Source organism: Pyrus communis, chromosome 10 (genome assembly GCF_963583255.1).
Source record: "Pyrus communis chromosome 10, drPyrComm1.1, whole genome shotgun sequence".
Taxonomy (NCBI): domain Eukaryota; kingdom Viridiplantae; phylum Streptophyta; class Magnoliopsida; order Rosales; family Rosaceae; genus Pyrus; species Pyrus communis.
In genome coordinates this window covers 3,362,933-3,387,122 of record NC_084812.1, presented here as the reverse complement: position 1 = coordinate 3,387,122, position 24,190 = coordinate 3,362,933, and the positions used below count along the sequence as shown (strand labels likewise).

At 38.8% G+C, this 24,190-nt stretch overlaps 3 protein-coding genes and 1 pseudogene across 3 annotated transcripts; 1 reads left to right on the top strand and 3 right to left on the bottom strand.

Annotated features, from left to right (window-relative positions):
* Positions 1-249: 249 nt before the first annotated feature.
* On the bottom strand, positions 250-2,061 carry LOC137746954 (SNW/SKI-interacting protein A-like). Its single transcript, XM_068486957.1, has 2 exons — positions 1,008-2,061; positions 250-968 (listed from the first exon to the last, which is right to left on the bottom strand). The coding sequence occupies exons 1-2, from the start codon at positions 2,059-2,061 to the stop codon at positions 250-252; spliced, it is 1,773 nt and encodes a 590-aa protein (XP_068343058.1).
* An 827-nt stretch (positions 2,062-2,888) lies between these two features.
* LOC137746591 (SNW/SKI-interacting protein-like) lies at positions 2,889-4,333 on the bottom strand (annotated as a pseudogene).
* A 713-nt stretch (positions 4,334-5,046) lies between these two features.
* Positions 5,047-11,819, top strand: LOC137746658 (dolichyl-diphosphooligosaccharide--protein glycosyltransferase subunit STT3A-like). Its single transcript, XM_068486660.1, has 23 exons — positions 5,047-5,254; positions 5,648-5,710; positions 5,963-6,018; positions 6,132-6,203; positions 6,382-6,487; positions 6,572-6,622; positions 6,716-6,811; positions 7,005-7,064; positions 7,156-7,269; positions 7,734-7,820; positions 8,287-8,390; positions 8,485-8,580; positions 9,113-9,233; positions 9,353-9,433; positions 9,525-9,656; positions 9,753-9,983; positions 10,212-10,355; positions 10,481-10,667; positions 10,746-10,843; positions 10,969-11,048; positions 11,162-11,249; positions 11,379-11,468; positions 11,565-11,819. Exons 1-23 carry the CDS (start codon positions 5,138-5,140, stop codon positions 11,622-11,624), a joined length of 2,334 nt encoding a protein of 777 aa, XP_068342761.1. The 5' UTR covers positions 5,047-5,137; the 3' UTR covers positions 11,625-11,819.
* A 216-nt stretch (positions 11,820-12,035) lies between these two features.
* LOC137746657 (protein unc-13 homolog) lies at positions 12,036-16,683 on the bottom strand. Its single transcript, XM_068486659.1, has 5 exons — positions 15,837-16,683; positions 14,575-15,441; positions 13,932-14,384; positions 13,632-13,821; positions 12,036-13,540 (listed from the first exon to the last, which is right to left on the bottom strand). The coding sequence occupies exons 1-5, from the start codon at positions 16,341-16,343 to the stop codon at positions 12,609-12,611; spliced, it is 2,949 nt and encodes a 982-aa protein (XP_068342760.1). The 5' UTR covers positions 16,344-16,683; the 3' UTR covers positions 12,036-12,608.
* Positions 16,684-24,190: the final 7,507 nt, after the last annotated feature.

Here is a 24,190-nt window from a genome sequence, read left to right as displayed (position 1 = left end):
AAATATACATAAAAAAAACACTCAACAGTTTGGAATCAGCTTACACGAAAAGTGGAGATGCACTTTCTGCAATCCTGCACTGATGAAGAGCAAGAAGAATAAGAAATAATAGGATGAAAACATATAAAAAAAAAATCTGTTAAATAAAAACTGAAAACAATTCCAAACAAACAAAAATGCAAAAACAAACATCCTCCAAATAAGAAGTACGAGCAATTAACCTTCACAACCCAATCAGGTGGATCACATTCAGAAAAGCTTGATACGAGTTCTTCTTTTGGAGCCCGTTTGATAACCATCTTGCATCGAAGACCCGCAAGCACTTGCTCTCATTGTCCCTCCTGTTTTAACCTTGTCCGTGGCTTTCTTGCCCTTGTTCTTCATCTTTGTCATTAACCGGTCTAGACGAAATATATCGGCTTCAGACTCGACAGGGGTTTCAGACTTGACAGGGGCTTCAGACTCGACAGGTCCATCTCTGCTCTCTGACGCCCTCTCAGCAGTTCCTTGAAACCCTTTGTCCGGTTTGAAGCGATTAGTCTTCATAATCTTATCCAACTGCTCATCAGCGCCACCATACATTTCGCTATCAACATCTTTTTTCGGCCTGTACAAAGTTGAGAGCATCGGCTGAGCAGCAAACAAGCCCTCGTCATATATATTGTACTGGTCATCTGTGGCAAAACCGGAGTCCATTCCTTTCTCCTGGTTGAACAGCCTCTTATCATACATAACTTCTCCCCCTCCGCCGCCTGCACCTCCAGCATTAGCCATGCCTAGGGCAACTTTCTCGCTAACATCCCGATCTCTATCTCTTGTAACCCTACTCTTCTTCCCCGTTGCGCCATCTTTTGCCTCCAACCTTCTCTTCCTTTCCCTCTCTACATGCATCTCCTTGCGAATCTTGTTCCGCTCCAACCTCCCTTCTCTTTCCTCCCTTGTCTCCTTTGGCATATCGGTCTCCATTCCTGCTTCGCCAGATGGGTCAATGGATACCGATACGCCACCAACTCTTTCAAAACGAGCCTTCCGAGCTAATTCCCTAAACTCCTGCTCCTTCCTTTCCTTCTCCTTGATAATAATTTCTTCGAGAACTTTAGACCTCATAGTCACTGCCTCTATAGCCTTCTTCTCCGCTACATACAAAGCCTCCGAAAACTTGTCAAACTTATCGTAATTCACCTGAACATCTTCAAGCCCTCTCCCATCAGCCGCAAGACGTTTGTCTAACGGAATTGTATACCCTTTTGGGTTCTTCCAGTTCGAAATACACGGAGGAATCTTCCAGCCCTTCTTGTCCTTCTCACTCACCAGTCTAGAAGGCGAATGCATGACCGGCACGGGTGGGGAACCGGAAGGCTTAGGAACACGCTTGTGCTTAAACTTCGGAGGCTCTAGTGGGTCGACTGGCATCTCTACCATCTTTATCATCCTCTCCTTGGCGCCAGAATTAAATGCCGCTGATTTCTGCGACGACCTGTACTTGATCAGTTTCGAGTCTGTCGACTGCTTTGCCACGTTGTTCGGTTGTGCAGCGCCCAATTTCGCATTCACAATCTTCTCCAGGGCCGCTCTCGTTTCCGCTGTAGTTTCTTCAACCTCCTTCTGCAACTCCTCGTCCTCATCTTTCTCGACCATCTCCTCATCCTCATTCTTCAAAATTTTCGGCACGAGATCCTTGTATTGGGAGTAGACAATTTTTTTCGAGTTCTCGTTCTGCTTAACAATGGCATCATACGCAATTTTCCCGTCGGCATGAACTGAAACTGGAAGAATACTCGTTCCAGATTTCGACATGTCCCTGCCCATGCCGAGAGGGTACTGAGCTATGTGAACCTTCGGGAACGCACCGCCGTCACCAAAGTCCTCTATCTTCCTAGGAACAAACCCTTTACGCTTCAGGTATTGAGGTATAGGGTTATGTTTGACGACAGCAGCAGCAGGTCTTTCTGCCGCCACAGCAGAACCGCCATAGCGCTGCTTGACCCACGGATCATTCGGGTGATCGTAGAAAGTCGCTGCGATCGCCGCCGGACGCGGAAGAAGCTGTTTCAGAGCCATCACGGTCTTAATTACTCAAGTCACAACCTAAACCAGACTGCAAAAGAAACAAGAAAACCAGAACGAAAATCAGAAGACGACTTCTATGAACGAAAATTATGATTCCACATACAGCATGTATGTACGTTTATATAGATAGATGTACGAGTTTAATTTCGTTATCATTCTGGGATTAGGATTCCGCATACAGCTTGTATCCAACGAAGAAAAAGGATTCCGTATACAACTTGGAAAAATACTCACATTAACCGCCGGAATCTAATTAAACGGACAACTAAACCGCCTTTTGCATTTTAATATGCGTAGATGTAGTTGTAAATCACCAAACTGCTGTGCAGAAGCTTCAGATATGAGGCCACTAATTTAACAAGGCAAAATATAATAAAAACGTCCAGATCGAAAGCGGCGAGAAAATTCCACTAATATCACATGGAGATTACAAAAGCTTATCACTCACAAACCCAAATCCCAAATACTGGTACAAAAAAACTGTTAAACTAGAGCTAATTTGCCAACAAATCCATATAAATATTGAGATAAACTAAAAGCCAACACAAACGATATACGAATCCACCATCTGAAATAGACAAAATATGTTATAAGAAGGTTTTAGTTGATAAACAATCATGGTTGAGATATATAGCAGTTAGATAAGACCTACTGAATAAAAAACCGCCCATGAAAACAACGACAATTAATAAAGAGATTCGAAACGGCTAATTAGCCACCCCCTTCAAAGCCGACTTCTTCTGCTGGAGCCCCGTTTGATCAATATTTCGCATCCACAACCCACCAACACTTGTTCTCATTGTCCCTCATGTTCCATCCTAGTCCGTGCCTTTCTTGCCCTTCTTCTTCATCTTTGTTATTAATTGGTCCAGACCAAATAGATCGGCGTTTTCAGCAACATCCCTTTCAAACTCAACCAGTCCATCTCTTCGTCCTGCTGCCCTCTCTTCAGTTCCTCCAAACCCTCTGTCAGGTTTGAAGCGTTCCGTCTTCCTAATCTTATCCAACTGCTCATCAGCCCCGCCATACATTTTGCTATCAGCATCTTTCATAGGCCTGTATAGGGTGAAATTGTATGCTGAGACGTAACCAAGCCCTTGTCGTAAACATTGTACTGATCATCTGTGGCAAACCCTGAATCCATTCCTTTTTCCTGGTTGAACAGCCTATGATCATACATAACCTCTCCTCCTCCGCCGCCCGCTCCTCCAACATTAGGCATGCCTAGGGCAACTTTCTCGCTAATATCTCGATCTCTATCTCTAGTAGTTTTACTTTTCTTCCCCATTGCTCCATCTTTTGCCTCCAACCTTCTCTTCGTTTTCCTCTCTCCATCCTTCTCCTCGCTAATCTTATTCCGCTCCAACCTCCCTTGTCGTTCCTCTGTCGTCTCCTTTGGCACATCCGCATCCATTCCAGCTCTTTCAGAACGAGCTTTCCGAGCTAATTCCCTCAACTCCCTCTCTTTCTTTTCCTTCTCCTTTTTATTGAGTTCTAGCTTAACTTGATTTATTGCTTCAATTTCCTCCCTAGCCTTCTCCTCCGCTACATACAAAGACTCGGCGAGCTTTGCAAAATTATCATTAATCTGAACATCATGAAGGCCTCTCCCATCAGCCACAAGACGTTTGTCCAACAGAATTGTATACCCTTTTGGGTTCTTCCAGGTTGAAATACATGGCGGAATCCTGGTCCATTCCTCCTGGTCCTTCGAACTCACAGGCCTGGGAGGTGAATGCATGACTGGCACGGGCGGGGAACCAGAAGGCCTAGGAACACGCTTTTGCTTAAACTTTGGCGGCTCAAGTGGATCCACAGGTTTCCCCACCATCTTTATCATCCTCTCCTTGGCGCCGGAATTAAACGCTGCTGACTTCTCCGACGATTGCTTGGGCACATTATTCGGCTGCGCAGCGCTCAATATTACGTTCAGCGTTTTCTCGATTGCCACATTCGTTTCCGCTCTAGTCACCTCTTGCAACTCCTCCTCCTTCTCATCCTCATCCATCTTCTCATCCTTCAAAATTTTTGGCACGAGATCCTTGTGTTGGGAGTAGACAATTTTTTTCGAATTCTCGAACTGCTTTACAAGAACGTCATACGCAATGTCCCCATTCGCATCAACCGTAGCCGGAAGAATCTTCGTCCCGGGTTTTGAGATCTTATCCTTCCCCATGCCGAGAGGGTTCTGAGGCATGTGAATCTCCGGAAAAGCACCGCCATTGCCGAAGTCTATGTTCCGACGCAGTGTCAAAGCCGACATGGTGATAAAGCTACTTCAAACCCTAAATCGCAAAAAGCAAACGGACGTGACTTGAAAAATCCTAGGCAGACCAAAAGTATGAAACCCCAACTTTAAAGAGATTTTTCAATGTAACCGGAACACTGAGTGGTACACTATTTATATAAAAACATACGGTATACCATTATTCCGATCACAAGCAAAAATTTCTCCTAACTTTAAATCGAACAAAAAACAGAGGAAAAAAAATCCAAAATTGAAAAAACCCAACCAAATAGTAATTTAATTTGATTTTCAATTTTAGCTAAAAAATGGAACCAAATAAAACCGAACCACCCGCGATGAATCTGGGCCCAAAGCCGTTGTAAGGAATGAATTGCACCGCTACCAACAAAGAGAAACTTATTATGTCAAAAATATGATTCAATACATTAAGTGTTATAATAAAATTAGTTATAATATTTTTCTCTAAATATTTTCACCGCACAAAAAAATCTCTTACTATTACAACCTACTCCACTTATCATATCACGCCACGTGACATATTGCGTAGCGCGAAACCAATCACGAGCTTTTACTCCTTGCAATGACTATAACAAAAAGCCACGTACATGTGCACAAGGACACTTCTGTCAAAATACACCAGGGGCAGTTTAGTCATTTCATTCTCTCCCTTCTCTCCCCTCGCTCTGCATAGGATTAGTGTTACAAAGTCTTCTCCCCCACTTGTTTTAGTCGCTGCCCGCAAAAACCATTCCTCCTCCTCAGACCTCAGTCTTCTCCTCCATCGCTATTCCAAAAGCTCAGAGCTTGATTTGGCCGTCAATGGCGGCCTCGGAGACCCCCAACGGAACGACCTTGAGGCACGCTTTTGGAAATGTCCTCTCCTTCTTCATCCTCATCCTGATCGGCGTCCTCGCATTTTCGATCCGGCTCTTCTCTGTGAGCTCTTCGATCATTATATTATTATCTGGATCTAATCGTTTACAGATATCAAAATCCAGCGTTGCTCGTTTGACAGCCAAGAAAATGCAGGAAAATGCATCAATGTTGAAATTGTATATCTATTGATGTACATATGTATATGGTTAAATTGTACAAATTATACCACTTTGCACTTGATTATTTACTCTTGTGAATTACTGAACCGAGTGGTGCTTCGAAATTAGTTTGACATGTGTTATCTGTAAATTGTTGAGTTCTAATTGTTGTAGTTTTGAATCTTTTGATTTGTCATTCACATTTACATTTCTCAGTAATCATAAGGAGTGTAAGTGTGTAACTATGTATTCATATGGTCCTCATGTTCGTGTTTTGGCCTGAATTGATCTACAGGTTATAAAGTACGAGAGTGTAATTCACGAGTTTGATCCGTACTTCAATTACAGAGTCACTCAGGTTTGGTTCTTTATCTGATTTAAGATTGGTTTACCGTCAAGTATACCGATTTTTAATTTTTTTTGCTTAAATACAGTTTAACCTGTCTTGCACTTGGACATATAATTCTAGCTGAATAAGATGGCATTGCTAGTGGATTATATGTACTTGAAAGTTTTGAAATTTATTATGAGTGCATGCGTCGATTCATCTTATTATAATGTAGTGACGGGAGGCTATATAAAAGATGACAGCTTTCTTTGTTGGTTTCAGTTTCTGACGAAGAATGGTATATACGATTTTTGGAACTGGTTTGATGACCGAACCTGGTAATTTCGAATTTTTCTGGCTTGTCAAACCTCATGGCAGGGTTCTTGTTTTGATTTCTTAGATTACGTAATTCAGCAATATGAATTTAAACTTTCTTAAAATTACATTCTAGGTATCCTCTTGGTCGTGTGATTGGTGGAACTGTGTACCCTGGATTGACCTTGACAGCAGGATCCCTATGGTGGTGAGCATGACTAGAAATGCTAGAAAAAAAAAGTTTATTTTCATTCGGATCTTAACTACTGAGTATGTGTTCCCCACAACCCAAAAGGAGAAGAAGGAGAAGAGAGAAAGGACCTACTTTACAGTGATTCTTGTTTTAGCCAATATTTATGATTCATTGTCCTCTTATTCTCTATCAGGTTTTTGAATTCATTGAACATTCCTCTTTCCGTGGAAACTATCTGTGTATTTACTGCCCCTATATTCTCTGCTTTCACATCGTGGGCAACGTACCTGCTGACTCGGGTTTGTATTCAAGCCTTAGTTATTTTGTAGATTTTGGTTACTGTCCTCCAATATTATGATGATTTCAATTGCCTCTTTCTTCAGGAAGTTAAGGGTGCTGGTGCTGGACTAACAGCTGCTGCTCTTATAGCCATGGTAAATTACATAGCGGGTAATTTTAACTCTACAACATTTGGAACGGGTAAAAGCAAATGCTTAGCTGTGCTTGTTTTATGTTTTTGTATGCAGGTCCCGTCATATATTTCTCGGTCAGTTGCTGGAAGCTATGACAATGAAGCTGTGGCTATTTTTGCTTTGATCTTCACTTTCTATCTTTATATAAAGGTTAGATTTCGAAATGATTACTTAATTCATTCATGTTCTATTAATGTATCAAAATACAGTGGTGGTTTATGAATAATGATCGGATTTTGTTCACTGTTGAGTTTGTATCATTGGCATATTTTACAGGAATAATATAATGTGCTTCAAAAATAATGCTTGAATATTTTCTCACTACATTATACATCATATGCAGACTCTGAATACAGGATCCCTCTTCTATGCAACTCTTAATGCCATAGCGTACTTTTACATGGTAAGTATATGTACTAGTGTTGTTTTTGGTTTTGTCGTTTTATGAATTCCTCTGATATTTATTTTGATTGCATTTTGTTTCTTTGTTTCAGGTTTGCTCTTGGGGAGGCTACACATTTATTATTAACCTTATTCCAATGCATGTGCTTCTTTGCATTGCAACTGGCCGCTACTCCTCTCGTCTATACATTGCATACGCTCCTCTTGTAAGTATCCGCAATACTAATGAAGCTAACTATGATTGAAAACAAGAGGAACATGCATTTGGCACTAAAATTGAAGCGTATGAACATTCTCAACAGTTTTGAGCTAGAAATACTAGATGGAAAAGAAGGGTGAATATTAAATTCATATGGTTAATAGGAAAATTATTAAATTCATACTGTCTGATTGTAAAATACTTTGGTCAAGATTCATTTACTTTGTTGATTTTTTTTTTTTTTTTTGAACTTTTTGAAAAGAATTTGCCATGTTTTTCTCTCCTTTAATATGTCATCATTTACTAGGATGTGAGAAAAGCTTAGTACATAGTTGATTTCCCTTTGAACTTTCTGACACCTGTCTCTGAATTTTGAAACACTGGGATAATTGTTAAGGACGTGACATTAGGTCAGTTCTATCTGCTTCAAAATGACACTTTTGGTTCCTAATTATAGCTTTCTCAATGCAGGTTGTTTTGGGAACGTTGTTAGCGGCTTTGGTGCCGGTGGTTGGATTCAATGCTGTCATGACATCAGAACATTTTGCTTCCTTCTTGGTGAGCATTTCCCAACTTTCTTTTCTCATTGACTTCTCATTTTATGCTTGCTTGCCTGTTTCTAGATTTGCATTGTAATGACCATTATTCTACTTTTTTTTATAAACCTTGGAACTCATAAGAGTGTATGCTGTCTTGGACTGATCCACTTATAAAAGTTTGACTTTCATAAAGCAGTTGTAAAATATAGGTTGTGCTTTTATGGACTTTGATATTTGATAATACCAATTGAAGGGTTTCAAGCTTTGAATGAGTAGAAGTTAAAGAAAAGGTTGTATAAATAAGGAACTGATTAGAAGTTAAATATAGATAAGAGTTGAGATGAATATGTCAACGATATGGTGTGGTCCACATGTTTTCTTCATTTTGTCCATAAACTAGATTTCTTGTACTTTGTATCACTGCCTTTCATGTTAGTTGTATTTATTGACAATATGTTTTCTTGTTGCTATATTTTCTTCTGCAGGTTTTTATTATTTTACATGTGGTCGCTCTTGTCTACTATATCAAAGGGATTCTCTCTCCGAAAATGTTCAAAGTGGCTGTCACGCTTGTAGTATCCATTGGCCTGTATGCTTCACTTGTTCTGTCCTCAAAATTTGTTAAGGTTCTCAAACATTGAACACAAAATTGATCTCTATGCCTCTCACGTTACTTTTTCCAGGCTAGTATGTTTAGCTGTGGTAGCAGTACTCGTAGCTCTGGTAGCTTCCAGCCCAACAAAGGGATGGAGTGGACGAAGTCTAAGTCTACTTGATCCGTAAGTACATAATTTGCTAGTTATGTGTGTTCTTTGTTTGTTAACCTTTGGTTTAATGGACGAACTGACTTGACTGAAGCAGAAATTTCAATTGGGGGCGTAATTTAATATGGAGTAACTGGTTCCGAAATTTTCCAAACATCTGGCTATTGTCTGATATATTATTCAGAGGGCCTGATGCGGCAGCAAGCTATTTCTTTTAGAATGCATAATACGGCAAGCACCAAAATACATCTCAAATTTGGAATTCCAAAGTAAATGACTTGGTAATATCGTATTTGCTAACATAATGGGGTTCACAGGAAAAAGTAAATGGATCACTAGGATAATTTGGATTCTTTTTGGTGTCTATAGTATGACCCTTTTAGAATTCACCCCCCTTCTGGCCCCTCGAGGCCAGCGGCGTCCCAACTTGAGATGTTAGTCACCATTTGACCTGTTTGTATTATATAACTTGTCATGAATACTTGTGCTGCCTAACTGAGAGACAAAGTAACTTTTATATGTTTGTATTTTATTTTTTTCACTTCAGAACTTATGCGAGCAAGTACATACCAATTATTGCTAGTGTTAGCGAGCACCAGCCTCCTACTTGGCCCTCTTACTTTATGGACATTAATGTGTTGGCCTTCTTGGTTCCAGCTGGAATTATTGTAAGAATCGAATCTGAAAACCATACTTTTCTTTTAGTTTCTCAAGTCACTATATTTTGATTTTTATTCATATATTCATGTTCCTTACCACTGTTTTTACGGTTTATATCTGTTGGTAGGCATGCTTTTCACCCTTATCAGATGCCAGCTCTTTTGTGATCCTCTATATTGTAACATCAGTATATTTCTCTGGAGTCATGGTAAGGAATTATTATTGGCATGGTTAAGTTCAATTTTTCTTCCCATTTTCATGATATTTCATATTAATATTGTTGTTCACTAATATTACAGGTGCGACTTATGCTAGTACTTGCTCCAGCAGCGTGCATCATGTCTGGGATTGCTCTGTCTGAAGCTTTTGACGTTTTCACACGATCAATCAAGTTTCAGTTACCTGGTCTTCTAGTGCCTTCCCAAGTTGATGTAAGCTTCTTGCTTTCCACTGCTGGTCTTCCTTCACCAAGCCGTTTTTATAAGTTATTCAAGGATAGCATTGATTTTGTCTTTTTGACTTTCAAGGCAGGGGAAACCAGTTCTGAGAACACTGTATCCCAGAATGAAGTGCCGAAAGCAGATAAAAGTGCAGACACATTAAAGGAGAGACCCTCGAGAAAGAACAGGAAGAAGGAAAAGGAAGCAGTTGAAAAGCCTTCCATTAAATCTCAAATTGAAAAGAGGCTTCTGGTTTTACCATTTGAGGGATCTATTCTTGCTATATTTCTACTTGTGTTGCTTGGAGCCTTCTATGTGGTAAATAAATTTTCTTCGTTCTCCATTTTGTGTGATTTAAATCACGTATCAGTTCTGGTTCCGATGCATATGCATACTGTATGCTGTAGTATGTTATGGCACTCAAAGTTATACATTCTTCAAACCTGAGACAATTTCCGGGGGAAATATATATTCCTTATCAACTTTAACAGTGAGTTGAAAAAGACATGCGACTCCTCTGAAGTTGAGCTATCATTCATTTTGTAGGTTCATTGTGTCTGGGCAGCAGCAGAAGCTTATTCAGCCCCGTCTATTGTTCTAACTTCTCATTCACATGATGGTCTTCATGTTTTTGATGATTTTAGAGAGGCTTATGCGTGGCTAAGCCACAACACTGAGGTGGATGATAAAGTGAGTTCTTCGCCATATTCTTTTTATCCCCTGTATCAACTCAGTTTAATTTGACAGACAAATTGTGCTGTTTGTCAAATGAAGATATTAACTAATATTCGTTTTTTTCTATAAACTTGTTGCAGGTTGCCTCTTGGTGGGATTATGGGTACCAAACTACTGCCATGGCTAATCGCACGGTCATTGTTGACAATAATACATGGAACAACACGCATATTGCAACCGTGGGTACTGCCATGTCTTCACCAGAAAAGGCAGCTTGGGAAATTTTCAACTCGTTGGATGTAAAATATGTCCTCGTTGTTTTTGGAGGTTTGTTCCTTTTAACATGATATGATAGTATAAAAAGAAAGTAAAACCTTATTCTGATCGATAAACTTTACCTATCAGGTCTTGTTGGCTACCCCAGTGATGATATTAACAAGTTCTTGTGGATGGTCCGAATTGGAGGGGGCGTATTCCCTCATATCAAGGAACCTGATTACTTAGTGAGTCCCTCATTTCTTTCATCTTCTTTTTTATTTTCCTACTGGTTATGATTTGAGACGTTGAGATATTAGTGATGTTATTGTTGAGTCATTAACCATGTCGTGTATTGTCTTCGTTTCTAAAGAGGGATGGCCAGTATCGCATTGACAATCAGGCGACCCCCACTATGCTAAATTGTCTCATGTACAAGCTCTCTTATTACAGGTCTGCATTTTCGCAACATCGCTTGCTGATTTGTAGAGTTTTTCTTCTTAAATTCTTTGTTTCTTTGTTCCGGCTGTGAGTAATACAGTGCATCTTGTGTTCTTTTACTTTAGGTTTGTGGACACAGACGGTAAAGGCTTTGATAGGGTGAGGCAAACAGAAATCGGAAAGAAACATTTCAAACTTACTCATTTTGAAGAGGTCAGACGATCTTTTAGTATGAAATTTTTGTCTGCAACAATATATATTTGAGTAGTGTGACCCTCAATTGATTATTCAAAACTTAAACACGCCGGTTTCTGATTACGCTGTGGATCTTAATCAACGTAGGTGTTCACAACACACCATTGGATGGTTCGGTTATACAAACTAAAACCGCCAAAGAACAGGATCCGAGGAAAGACAAAGAAGTCAAAATCGGTATGTATTAGATCATCGCTCTTCCTCAGTAGTATAGATTTGTAATGGCTACCAGTTCTATCGATGCAACAGGAACTGAATCTGTTTCCTTTGCAGAAATCGAGCTCAACGAGTAGCGCAAAGAAGAGCGGAATGAAAAGGAATCCTTGGCACTAATCTGTGGTCACGTATCTGTAATCTCATATGACATATATACAGAAACGCTGAGAGGGCCTCTGGAGAAAGTGATTGAGATCAGGCATAGTTTTAGTTGATCATTTCTTACAAAACGCAAATCGATCAAAAGATTTTGTAGCCACTTGTGATATGGATCTTGACTTGTATACTCGTTTTACAGCATAATCTTTTTAACAGATTGTTTAGGCGAAAAACCACGGGCAAAATCGGACTACTCACACCGGTGATAACTGGAAGCGAACAGGATTATTTTTCCAGTTCAGTCCGGTGAATCATTTTCCCTATACTTTTGTATCCAACACGTAAAAACGAACAGAAAGATATTCTGAAAATATTCCGTTATTTTCATCACGAAGAATAACAAGCCGAGGACGAAAACAATCGGGAAAATGTAGGTTCACAACTCTGAAATAGAGAACTTCAAGCCAACAAAAGAATAAATGTTACAGACCATGACTTATTTACCCACACATCCAAAGTTACAACTCAAATCTGCAGTTTTCTTCAAGCCTCTGTGTCCGAATTCTCGTAACCGGTTAGATTTCAGATTATCATTCCCCATATCGTGCAGTTTTTCTGTCGTGTGATGCCGGTGGTGCAGTAGGAACAACGCGACGGAGAAAGAAAGCTGAAGCATACACCCCCACTGCATTCGGCAAAGTAATCGACACATTAGAATAACGAATAGTATAAATATTTGCTAAACCCTTGTTAATCCTATGCACTAAGAACAAGTCCACTGCTTGCTTGAAGTTCTGGACCGACGGTGGTGAAAGCTCTAAACAGCAAGAACGTGGACCAATAAATATGCTTTGTATCTCTATATTCTGCACCCAAACTGAACAGATCTTCCGACTAAAACGCGAACACAGAGTTTTCGGTGGGCGATGCCGTGAATAAGCCAAGCCGAAAATGATCCTTACTCAACCGATGAATTTATCCTTCATCAATCTTTTCAAGTTGTTACAGCTTCTTAGGCAAGTTATAAGTCTTCTTAAGGAACTTCGCTGCAGTCTCGTCATTCCGATAACACAAGACACGTAGAAGTGTGTTTGGCTCGTTGGAATTCCACTCGCCTGTAGTTGGAGGCATTGGAAGTCGGGATTTCGCTGAAGATCCATAGTTCTCCAGAGTTGCACGTTTGAACTGTTCAACAAGGCTGTCAGTATCAATACCGTACAGAGGGAGGATACTTTTAACAGTGGTCGATAACTTATCAATCAAATCAGCCGGCAGTCCATCCCCGTTTGACCAGAATAAATCAGTCAGAAACTTAAAATCCTCCTCGATTAAGCCAGAATCTTTCTGCGTGAAAGTGCGAGAAGGTCCTCCAGCTAGCAAAACCAACAAGAACCCATCAAAAGAAGCTCTCATTACATCAGTAATGACTCGTGTTCTAACTCTGTCGTGCACAGTTGACGAAATAATCTCCAAGTATTGCTCAAGTTCCTGAAGAAATGGCTCAATCCTAGACGACGAAACTCCCAAAATATACAAGCCGTCCCAGAGGACATGACTTAGGTCATGGAAAACGACCTTGTATGCTGTTGCCTCACAAAGTTGTTGGATTCCTTCAGCACAAGCAGATGCGGAAAGCTGAAACATTTTGCCCACTCCGTTTGCTATATTGTCCCCTTGACGGGTTTCTGAGCTCCCAAGATGGGCAATTATCCTCTTCTCAAAAACTCTCAATTCCATTCGAATAAGCTGCAAAGTATTAATGCGCACACAAAGTTGCGGAATCCCAAATGAGCTGTCCCCATTTGTACCTTCAACCTGAGATTTCCTTCTCTGGCTTATATGCAACCTTTCCTTTTTCTTGAACACAGCATATTTTGATCCTGCTGAGCATCTGGTCAAAGCCGGTAAAGCAGGTACGGAAGTGCTTCGGGTCCCTGCACAAGTAACAGAGGAGAACTGGCAGTCATTATGGAGATCAAAAACTTAAAATTCAATGTACCAGTGCAAGCTAAGAAATATTTGTACCACATCCAGATTTGGCCTTCAAAACATAATGTTGAATACATTTGTCAAGACTGGTCATCAGTTCTGGAACCAAGACAGAATGCATGGGTATCTGCAACGTAAAGAATGCTTCCAACGTTTCATCTATAATGCGTAAAACTTCGACAGCAGAAGGAGCAAGCCGCTCTTTGTTTGCCTTTGGATTCCATACCTGTCCAAAGAAATTTCAGCAAAATATACTTTTATGTTAGGAAGCAAGCACCGAGGCTTGTATCTCTTGTTTGTCAACTTTTTTGGTGCGTGGAAACAGAAAATGCATACCTCTTGATGCAGATTTCTGTCAACCAATTCCCTCAGCCTGTCTACTCTTGTCCTTATCCAAGTCTTTGCCAGATTGGCAATTACAGCTTCAGTCTCGTAAGGAGGCATCTCCCTTATGATCGATTTCCCCCCATCCTCACTATCCACTGAATCTTCGACGGCAATCTGCACAAGATCTTTTTCCAATTTGTCAGCAGCTCTCAGCACTTGTATAGTGTCCGGTGTCAACTCAGTGAGACCCGCCACAAATTGCTTCAGCTCATTTCCATAGCAAGAATGCAGCGTAGCCATAGCAATGCCTGTTGCAAGAGGGTGCCATCTCTTCAATACTGGACCAAATATCCCCTTCTCACTAAAAGCCAGTTCACTAACTTCTTGTGCGAGGACGGTAAGGGCAGGAAGATTGTTTTGGCTCTTCGAGTAGCGCTTGCGAGAACCTACCTTTTCCAGTTTCTGCCTTAAGACAACATACAAAAACTTGGATCAGTTTATACCCAAAATTTAGATAGTTAAAGTTTATCAACCTGGTTTTCCAATTGATCATCGACAAGAAACAGGCATAAAAAGAATATTTCCTATCATAATATACATTGTTTACGGCCTCTTTATTTAATCGAAGCCCAAAAATAATATGGGAACTTGCCTGTGCAAAAGCGGTGCGTATTGATGATCTTATGTAAGCATCAACCCTGTCATAACCCACATTAGTTTCTTTCCTCTTCCGACGGTACTCATGAGAAATATCTTGAACCAGTATTTTTGCTGATAATAACCCCAGAGAGAGAATGTTTTGCATCGCTTCAATATTTCCACTGTGGAAAGTATCTCGGTAAGCAAGGAGCCTTTTCTCAGCCCAACCCAATATCGAACTCAATGTCGAACTTAAGATCTTCGAATAAGATGGATCTTTTGTGCCATAGGCATCTTGTTCAACTTCCGCCAACAGGTTACTGGATGCAAGCAGCAGGTCATTATCCACTTGGCCAGTTGTAACATAACGATGAAATAAAACCCATGAGAAACAAAGATCATGCAGCATTTGATTTATTCCGAGAACTACCCAGGTCTTCTTTATGAGGTCGAAAACCTCATCAAGCTCTTCAATAACAGATGTTTCTTCATTCGGGTCAAAACACGATTCTAGTAGCATTTGGTAGAGCCTCAGGTTCAACGGAAACCCATCTGCCCAGTGGCATGTCTCGGAAACAGAACCGTCAACTGATCTGTTAGCAAGAGACATAACAGCATTGCGAAGAACTTGCATCGACTCAGTGTGCTTTCCAGTTTCTATGGGTTTATCTAAGGCCCCATGAATAATCTTCCGGAGTTGTTGAGAAGCAGTGTCTCTCTTTTCTAAAGGCAAATAAGGATACAAAAGAAGTCCGGCTTCGAGAACCCTCAAGTTTCTCCTCTGCCAAGCTTCATATTCTTGTTGGTTAGGAAAATCCGAAGACTTGAACTGCTGTAATAGCTCAAGGGGCAATACCATGCATTCTACTCGCCGTCCAAGCTAAAACATATAAACAAATACAAACAATTCACTAAGCTGGATTAGAGATAACACAAACAACCAAAAATAGTATAAAAAATTGCAGACACTTGCGTCACATTGGCTAGAGCGGATGTGCTCCCATGTGCAACCAAGTTCTTAGATTAGTTTAATATAGATTATCGCTTGTATCAAAACAAAAGTGCCAAAAATTAAAACCAAATTTTGACTCCTTGAGCACTAGACATCAAAAAGGTTGAAGCTTTGATTTCTCCTTCCCCACAATTGTCGATTTTTCTATCATTCATAATTCATCTTCCTATCTTTTCTATCGTTTTCTCGGCAACCAAACACAACCCAGAATCCCAATTATAAAAAAAATTAAAAAAATGTCTTTCAAATCAAAATTCACATACCTGACCAGCAGCAACCCTCAAAAGTGCTCTCCGGACCCTCGAATCAGTCTGCTCCGAAACCTTCATCTGAACTCTCACGAGCTCCCAAACCGTCCCGGTCCGCTTACTCCTCCCCTGGCTCACTGAGTCACCGCCACTGAGTCTCCTGCCAGACGACGACTTCAAACCCAGCGCCTTCTTGACCCGGCTCGCCGCCGACGACGTCGACCTCTGAAGCGACGACGGGAGCGAAGTCAGAGCACTCCGGTCCGTCTTCTCGGACTGTGGGATGTAGGTGAGCGGTTTGGGCCCGGAGCTCCGGCAGGCTCCGACCAAGATCTCGTAGACGGTTTCCCGGAGCTCCGAGTCCGAGAGTGTCGGACCCAGTTCCCCAAAGGGGTTGGGGAGGGCTTCAACTGGGTGAAAGGGCATGGCGGGTTGGATTGGAATTGGAATTGGAATTGGATTGGAGTTTTGGGAGTGTCGTCTGGAGCTTCCGAATACTCTGTCTCTGAGAATCTGAGCCATTTTTGCTTGAAAAAAGGAAAAAAAGGAAAAAGGAAGAAGCTTTCGGGGTTTCTGTTATTCTTGCTTGACTTTGAAGGAAGCCATGATGGTAAAGTGTGATTTAAAAAAGGTACTGAATTTCAAGGAAAGAGAGAGAGGAGAGAGAGAGAGGAGAGGGAGGAGAGAGGGAGGAGAGAGAGAGAGAGTGGGAATGTTTTGCAGATAGTGATGTGGGGTTTTTTACTTTTATGGTGCAGAATGAGGAAATCAGATCAGAAAATTTTGAGAGAGAGAGAGAGTTTTGATGGGATTGGATTTAAGGAAGGGGAAGAAGAAAGAGATTGAGTTTATCCGAAAACAGAAAAAGATTTAGCAGGGGGAGTTTAGATTTGGTGGTTTATTAAGGGAAATTTATATGTATAGGAAGTTTTCAAAGGAAAGAGATTTTTATTTTATTTTTTATTAAAATATAGATTAATTGTGAGGTTTACATTACATCGAATTTTAGCGATTCGAATCGTTTATTTTTCAAGTTGCATCTCATAAATCATTTTTGTAAAATATTAGTTAAATCGAAAATATTTGAAGCATCTAATTGACTTTAATGATGGAACACTTTGTTCTCTAAAGAACATTAAAATTTTAAAGTGATAATTAAATAGGCAAATGGTTTTGGATTAAATTGAATTTTTGTAAAGATGATTTATGAATCGAAACTTATAAAATCAACGTTCGAATCGTTGAAATTCAAGATTAAATGTGCACAACTATTTCCTACTTCTACGAAAAACTAGGGATATAAAAGGATCTGAATTATAAGCAAATGGTTTTGAATCGAATTAATTTTTGTAAAGATAATTTATAAATCGAGACTTACAAAATAAATGTTCAAATCATTGAAATTCAAGATTAAATGAAGCCCACAACTATTTCCTATTTTTATGAAAAAATAAGGATAAGGATATAAAAGGATCTGAGTTACATACATACATACATATATATATATATATATATATAGAGAGAGAGAGAGAGAGAGAGAGAGAGAGAGAGAGAGAGAGAGAGAGAGAGAGAGAATTAAGTCAGAGTCAAGGCGCGTATAGAAATTGGAATTTAGTAGTTTCGATTTTGTTTTTGTGTGTTTTTATTTGGAGAATCTGAGATGCATGAGAAATGACCTTTTATATCTTAGTATAAAAAAGTAAATTAAAATATGATGATGGGTCTCTTTGTCATCATCCATTTTAAACATTCTTGTCTTTTTGTTTTCATTTTACAAGTTTTATTCTCTTTCTAACTGAACTATAATGGTAGTAGTATCTCAAAATAATCATTCTTATTTTGTGAAGAAGATAAGGCACGTGACGAGAGTGAGTGAGACTAACTTATGAAAATATTAGCATTATCGATAAGTAAATTTTTCTCACCGCACCAAGAGTAAGGTTAAAAATTTTGGTCTTTATCCAAGCCAAAAAAAGGCCAAAACAATAAATAATAGCAATTAGTTGGGAGTCAAGACCACCATTTACATTTTCTAGATTTTTTTATGTACTTGAAATTTGAAGGTGAGCCCACCAATGGAATTCAGGGGGAACATGCCTCTGGGTGGTACCATGTTGTTTCCTGGATTTTGGTCCTAAATCTAACAGCTTCCAAACTTTTAAGGTAGTTCTGCATTAGGCTTTTGTCCTTGCAAAGTCTTACTAGTAGCATTTGACGCATTATTTAAACATTTCAAACCAATAATACATGTTATACGGTAATGATAAAGCATTTTTGAACGTCACCGTTTTAAAGATGTACAAGTCATTTCTTGGTATAACCCGTCATTTTAAGTCTAGCATGATACAAACGCTTCAAAATACTATTTTTCTTGCTCTTGCCAAGAGTTCAGCTTTACCCAAGCCTCGTTAACCCTCGTTCGGCTCTTCTATTTAAGTTTTAGCCAATTCGAGGCAAGATGAAGAGGAAGGTTTGGCGTTGGGTGCATTATCTCCTCTAGCATGGCAAGAGTAAGAGTTTCCGGCGAAGAAGCCGGCAACTCTCATATCTTGTAGGCCAGAATTGTAAAGCAAAAAGGGAAATGTTTGATTGCGTAGTTAGGTTGGTTCAGCCAACAAAGGTGACCGCTTTAATGTCACCTTCCATGTGCATTTACACCAAATTCCAACCCACTTGTATATTAATCCCACTTGTGAATGAAGGCACAGAAAATAAAATATTACCTACCAGACCTTTTTCGATTTACTTCTCCAACCTTTCAACCTTATTGATTTACATCTCTTTATTCTGTTTTCTTTTTAAATTCTTTTGTTAGTTGGGAAGTCACTAGCCAAATGAATTGCTCTGCTACTATGATCACAACCACCGACATAGGTTCTATTCAGATCTTACTGTCCATAACTCAAAGATTAGACATTTTAAACTATTCAAATTGAATTTCACGGTCCCTATTACCCTATTTTTCTAACTCATCTCACACAAATCAAGAGCTTAAATCTCTTTTTCAAAGAAACCAAGGACCTGAATTTCATGGTTCTTAAAGTTTTTTTATTTATTTATTTTATTATATTATATTTTATTAACATGGAATAGTTATATGTATGTTAAATCTATTGCAATTCTTAACTTTTTATGTGTTTTCATAAAATAAAATAAACTTTAGATAATGCTAAGGAGATTAAATTTGTAATCAAATGATGTGTCACAAATAAGAAAAAAACACGTTAATCGACACTTAGTTAATAACGCAATCATCTACAACCACATAATTTGGTTTGCAAATTTGGTTACCGTAGCATTACCCAAAAACTTTTCATGCGTTACTAATAAATACCTGCATAATCAAACAAGGATAATGCAAAAAACCAAAATTTTAAAGGGGCATTAAGATATAGGTCCAAAAAATTGACGTACTATTGGCTTTAGTCCAATTTTTTGAAATTTCTGATTTAGGTCCACTTAACTATTTTTTAAACCTATTTTACCCCTTGTTTTCAAATTTTGAATATTTAAACATTTGCAATCTACTAAACATTTAAAAAAACGTTTCAATTCTTTACCCTTTAATAAAATAAAATATTTTTATCATAGATTAAGTTTCAAAAATATACAACCTAATTAAAAGGTACTAATACATAAATGTACATATACCTATAAGTAAGATATCAAACGAAGAAAATATATTTAATCAATAGGTAGATAAACGAACTGAAAGGTACAAATACACAATTTACCCACCTATAAGCAAGATAAATTATTATGTAATATAGGAAAACATATAGAAGCAATCTGTGATAGAGATAGATAATAAAAATAAAAATAAATATAATCTACCTATAATAGAGGTAGGTTATATAACAAAATCTTGTGATACAGGTAGATTAATATTGGCCATGAAATCAATTAATTTGAGTAAAAATACAACTCAAATGAAGATCCAATTTTGACCATGATATTAAATAATTTGAACACAACAAGCAATTTGATGAAAGAAGCCAACCGACCTCCATTCTTTGATCAAATAGAATCAAATTTCATATAAAGTGGAAGCCTGAGAAAAGAAGAGGAAAACTGAACAATGATAAAGAAGAAGAAGATTCGCAAGGCAAATGATAAATCCTAACTAGGAAGAAGGTTTTAGATAACAAACTAAAAAGAAATAATAGATAAATGAAGAAGAAATGAAGAGGCGTATCCTCACTTGGAGATATATAGGAAGTAATTTTATTCAACAATTATCCTATCATTAAGGGAATTTTATTCTTTAAACCTCAAATAGGTAAAACTTATCACAAATACTAATCCTAAAATCAAGGGATAATATTGATTACTTATAAGTAATTTTAGGAGTATATTGGTATGAAAATGAAAAAAAACTGACATGGAATATAATTGGACTTATCTCAAAAATGACTCCCAAAATTGGATTCATATCAAGTTCCCCCAATTTTAAACCAAATGATGTATCACTAATAGTAAATAAGCATATTAATCAATACTTAAGTAATAATTCAATCATTAACCATCACATCATTTGGTGTACAAATTTTAGTTTAAAAATTTGGTCTCCATAGTATTACCCAACAAACAAATCACAATCCGTAACTCAAAACCTAAAAACCATAAATTAGATTAAATAAAGAGATGAATAGTTGATCCATATCCACTCAGTCTTTCTTCTACTTGTAACTTTTTCGTTTCAAAATAAGTAAACACGTCTTTTTTCCAAAATAAGTAAACATGCCAACCGAATTAGTAATATCACAAGAGTAGGGTTATCCACAAATTTTTTTTTTTTTTGGTGCCTCTCACACATTCTCTGTTGATTTATGTCCCTTGATCTTCTTCAATTCGTTCGATCTGACGGTTGAAAATTAAGAAGAATACGTGGGAGGTAGAAAGAGGTTATGAATAACACCACCGATCTCACAAATGACATCACATATGTGATTCTGAAAGTGGATGCCATCAAACTAGGCAGGCAGGACTAGATGAAACACAGGCCTGCATTTGGCATAATGTTATAAAATTGTAAGTAATATTGGGAATTTGGGAGGAGCAATATTTTCCATTTGGCAAATTTTTGCACGTCAAAAAGATTCATTTACACACACACACATTGTTTGTATTTGTATGATTGTTTATATAATTAATTCGTAATTAGCTAAGACGTTGCCGTCGCTGTATATCAATCGTGTGTTCCATGTAATCTATTAGCTGTGTTGGAGCTCACCAAGATTTTCTCCCCCGGAAGAAGAGGGCCTCCATCCCAGATTTTGGTCACCATGAAGATCTATAAATGACTCATCAAATAACGTATTTAAACCAAGCAAGTGATTTGGTAGACCTTCTAGTTGTGTTACTTCTACACCACTTAATAGGCCCGCCACATGTATTATTTAAGGGACAAATGTGACATTCAATGCAGTATGATGATGATTATAATTTTAAGTCTTCAAATCGAGTACAAATTCGTAACAAACATAATACTTTGAATATCTTACTCCACAAATGGAGGAAAAAATCATTGTAAGATGAAGGTTATCTTGTCCGCTAATCTCACAATGAATGGAGACAATTATGCAGTTATGGTCTTCTTCATTGGCAATTCATCTTCCAAGTTTAATTTCTTTAAACTTGTAAGACGAATTGCAACTTTGAAACAGTGATTATTAGAAATGTTATATGTTATAGAGGGACCCCACAATGGGGGAGAGAGTCAACTGAACAACTCAGCCATTGGCCGGAGTTTGGCCTGCATCCCGATCCCCATTATTGTTCTCCCCCGATTATCATGTTAGGTGAATTGTGACCTCGTACAATCTTTTCGGGTGAGCAACAGCCGCTTCCTCACTGTCCCCCTCTCTTTGAAACAAGGGGCGCTTCTGGGAAAAGAGAATAATTAGATATGACGTGTAGTGGAACAACCAAGAGAGATCTATTGGTTATACGTGTATCAAAGGGGAAGTTCATAGTTAACAAGTTGGCGTTCAACGACGAAGAAGATAATTTCGAGGGTTGTCATCCATCTATGTCTGTTTCGGCTTCAAAGTTTTCCGGATGTCAGCCAAACTCAACATACATCATTCGTGAAGGGATGAACTTGATATCTTCAACTTAGAGAACGGAACCATTAGATCACATCCTATATCTCAATGCCAAAACCCTTTGGAGGATCATGCTCTCTGGATTACTCCACCCTTAATCAACGGACTTTGCTTCGACAGGAAGGAGGCCTCGCAATTAAAGATAAGATAAGAGAAAATCGGTTAATGGTTTGGACATGTGAAATGAAGATTAATAAATGTCCCAGTTAGAAGATGCGATTATGAGATAGAGACTTAGGGCAAAACCGGTAGATGAAGACTTAGGAAGACTTGGAAAGATAATCTAAGAAGAGACGTGGAATACATGGAGCTAGTAAAAGACTTGACGCAAAGCCGAGCACAGTATCGTCCTAGAATTCACACTGTTTACCTTCCAATTTTTTTTTTCATTAATAACAGACTGATAATCTCATATTTTTCTTGTCGTGAGCCAAAAAAAGGAAAATTAGGGTATATATGCTGTTTTCTTGATGAACAAGTAACAGTGGGGTTGGAATCGGAATATTTTCTGGCGACCAATGGGATTTATCACCGTTAATTTATTCTATATATATGGATGATTCAAGGATCTCGATTTTCAGTGATTTTTTTTTTTTTTTTCAAAAATGATTTTCAAATGGTATATTTACATTGCATGAAGGTTCGCCAATTAATCGATTTCCTGGTGATGGTGTGATTGTAACAAAACAAATTAAACCCAAAATTAACTTTAAAACATTATTCATCTCAGTGACAGTACTCATTGTCATATGGTTAAACAAGTAAATTAACTTTTATCACCAAAATTTAAAGTCTAGTAGCTTGGAGTTATAATTAAGCACGACATTAAAATGATTGGTTGTATGATGGAAGAGTTAAGTGGGTGAGTGATTTATTGTCACCTCATGTTGAGGTCAAATTAAGCATGCCCGAAGCTCTCAAGTTAGTAGGGTATGCTCCGCCCCCAATAGGCGGGTAGTAAATCACCTTGTGTAATAAAAAAAAACTAAGAATCAATTTGAACCCCTTCCTTCTCTTCCCGGCACAAACTGAGCAAAATCATCCAGATATGATATTGATATAATTGCATTGCTAGAAAAAACAAGACAAGAGCAGAAAATATAAAATAAAATCAATAAAAAGATTGAACCTTTCAGAGGCAATAAGCAATGATCTTTAGTACGAAACTAAAACCAAAACCAAATATACAAGCTCAGTTTTCTTCCGAAATTAAACCTTTAAGTCCCAATCGTGCATTTATCTCAAATCTCCTAATCAAGAAAATGAACCTAATCGATCGATCAAAACCCAAGAATTAATCAACCCAAGAACGATCGATCAAAACCCAGGAATTAATCAATCCAAGGAATAAATTACAGCCAATTATACTCCTAATGTTCTTGCTTCATCCCAAATCTTCAAATCAATAAAATGGATCTTATCGCTAATCAACTCTATTCAAAGATTACCTTCTTCCCTGTCTTTGGATGGTCTGAACCACTGGCAACCTTCTGCAACTGATGAACATGCAAAGCTTAGTCGTATCGGCATTTCGAAACATCCAAAGGGTTAAAAAATCCCGGTACGCCATCAGACCATGAGCCTTGCGAAAGTTTTTCCATCCTTCCCCAGCAAGAACACGAGTACCACTGTTCCAAGTGCTCAACTCCATCTCGTAATCTACACCGCCGGTGTCGTAAACTGTGACGTTAACTCCTTCCTTAAGGTCCTCCTTCTCATTGAGCAATGGCGAGAGGTATCTTTTCACATCATTTTTATAGAGGATGAGCCTCTGGTAGAGGTGGTTCACGTCAGTCTCTGTCATCTGCTTCTCGAAAGGGTTGCTGCATTGTTGTCCTTGAATCAAACCCAGCAGGTGGTTCGGGAGCGGCGGCAGACGACTAGGGACGTAGTTTCCAATTCCATAGAACGAGCGTTGTTCTACTTCTTCTTCTCCTCCTCCTCCTCCTCCTCCTTGGTTTTGCAGTGCTTCTTGCTTAAATGAATAAAGAATTTGAGCGCACTGAATTCCTTGAGGTGAGTTCTGAGGCTGATTGGCCGTGCCTAAGCCGCTGGGGATCTGCCCGGAAGTCAGTCCTAGAAGAGCTTCAACGACCTCAGTTGCTTCAGGTGGGTTCTGGGGCTGATTGGCCGTGCCTGAGCTGCTGGGGGTCCGCCGGGCACTCCGTTTTCTTGTTGTTCTGTTTGTCATCGATTCTGGAAGAGAAACTGTTTTTGGGGTTTGGATTTTGTGAGATTTTTCTTCAAGAAATGGAGCCCAAA

Coding starts and splice junctions, on each gene's coding strand:
- LOC137746657 (XM_068486659.1), bottom strand. CDS start 16,343: ATGGCTCAGATTCTCAGAGACAGAGTATTCGGAAGCTCCAGACGACAC. Junction 15,442..15,836: donor TGAGGGTTGCTGCTGGTCAG/GTATGTGAATTT, acceptor TATATGTTTTAG/CTTGGACGGCGAGTAGAATG. Junction 14,385..14,574: donor TACGCACCGCTTTTGCACAG/GCAAGTTCCCAT, acceptor GTCTTAAGGCAG/AAACTGGAAAAGGTAGGTTC.
- LOC137746658 (XM_068486660.1), top strand. CDS start 5,138: ATGGCGGCCTCGGAGACCCCCAACGGAACGACCTTGAGGCACGCTTTT. Junction 5,711..5,962: donor TCAATTACAGAGTCACTCAG/GTTTGGTTCTTT, acceptor TGTTGGTTTCAG/TTTCTGACGAAGAATGGTAT. Junction 9,657..9,752: donor TAGTGCCTTCCCAAGTTGAT/GTAAGCTTCTTG, acceptor TTGACTTTCAAG/GCAGGGGAAACCAGTTCTGA.
- LOC137746954 (XM_068486957.1), bottom strand. CDS start 2,061: ATGGCTCTGAAACAGCTTCTTCCGCGTCCGGCGGCGATCGCAGCGACT. Junction 969..1,007: donor GGCTCGTTTTGAAAGAGTTG/GTGGCGTATCGG, acceptor CTGGCGAAGCAG/GAATGGAGACCGATATGCCA.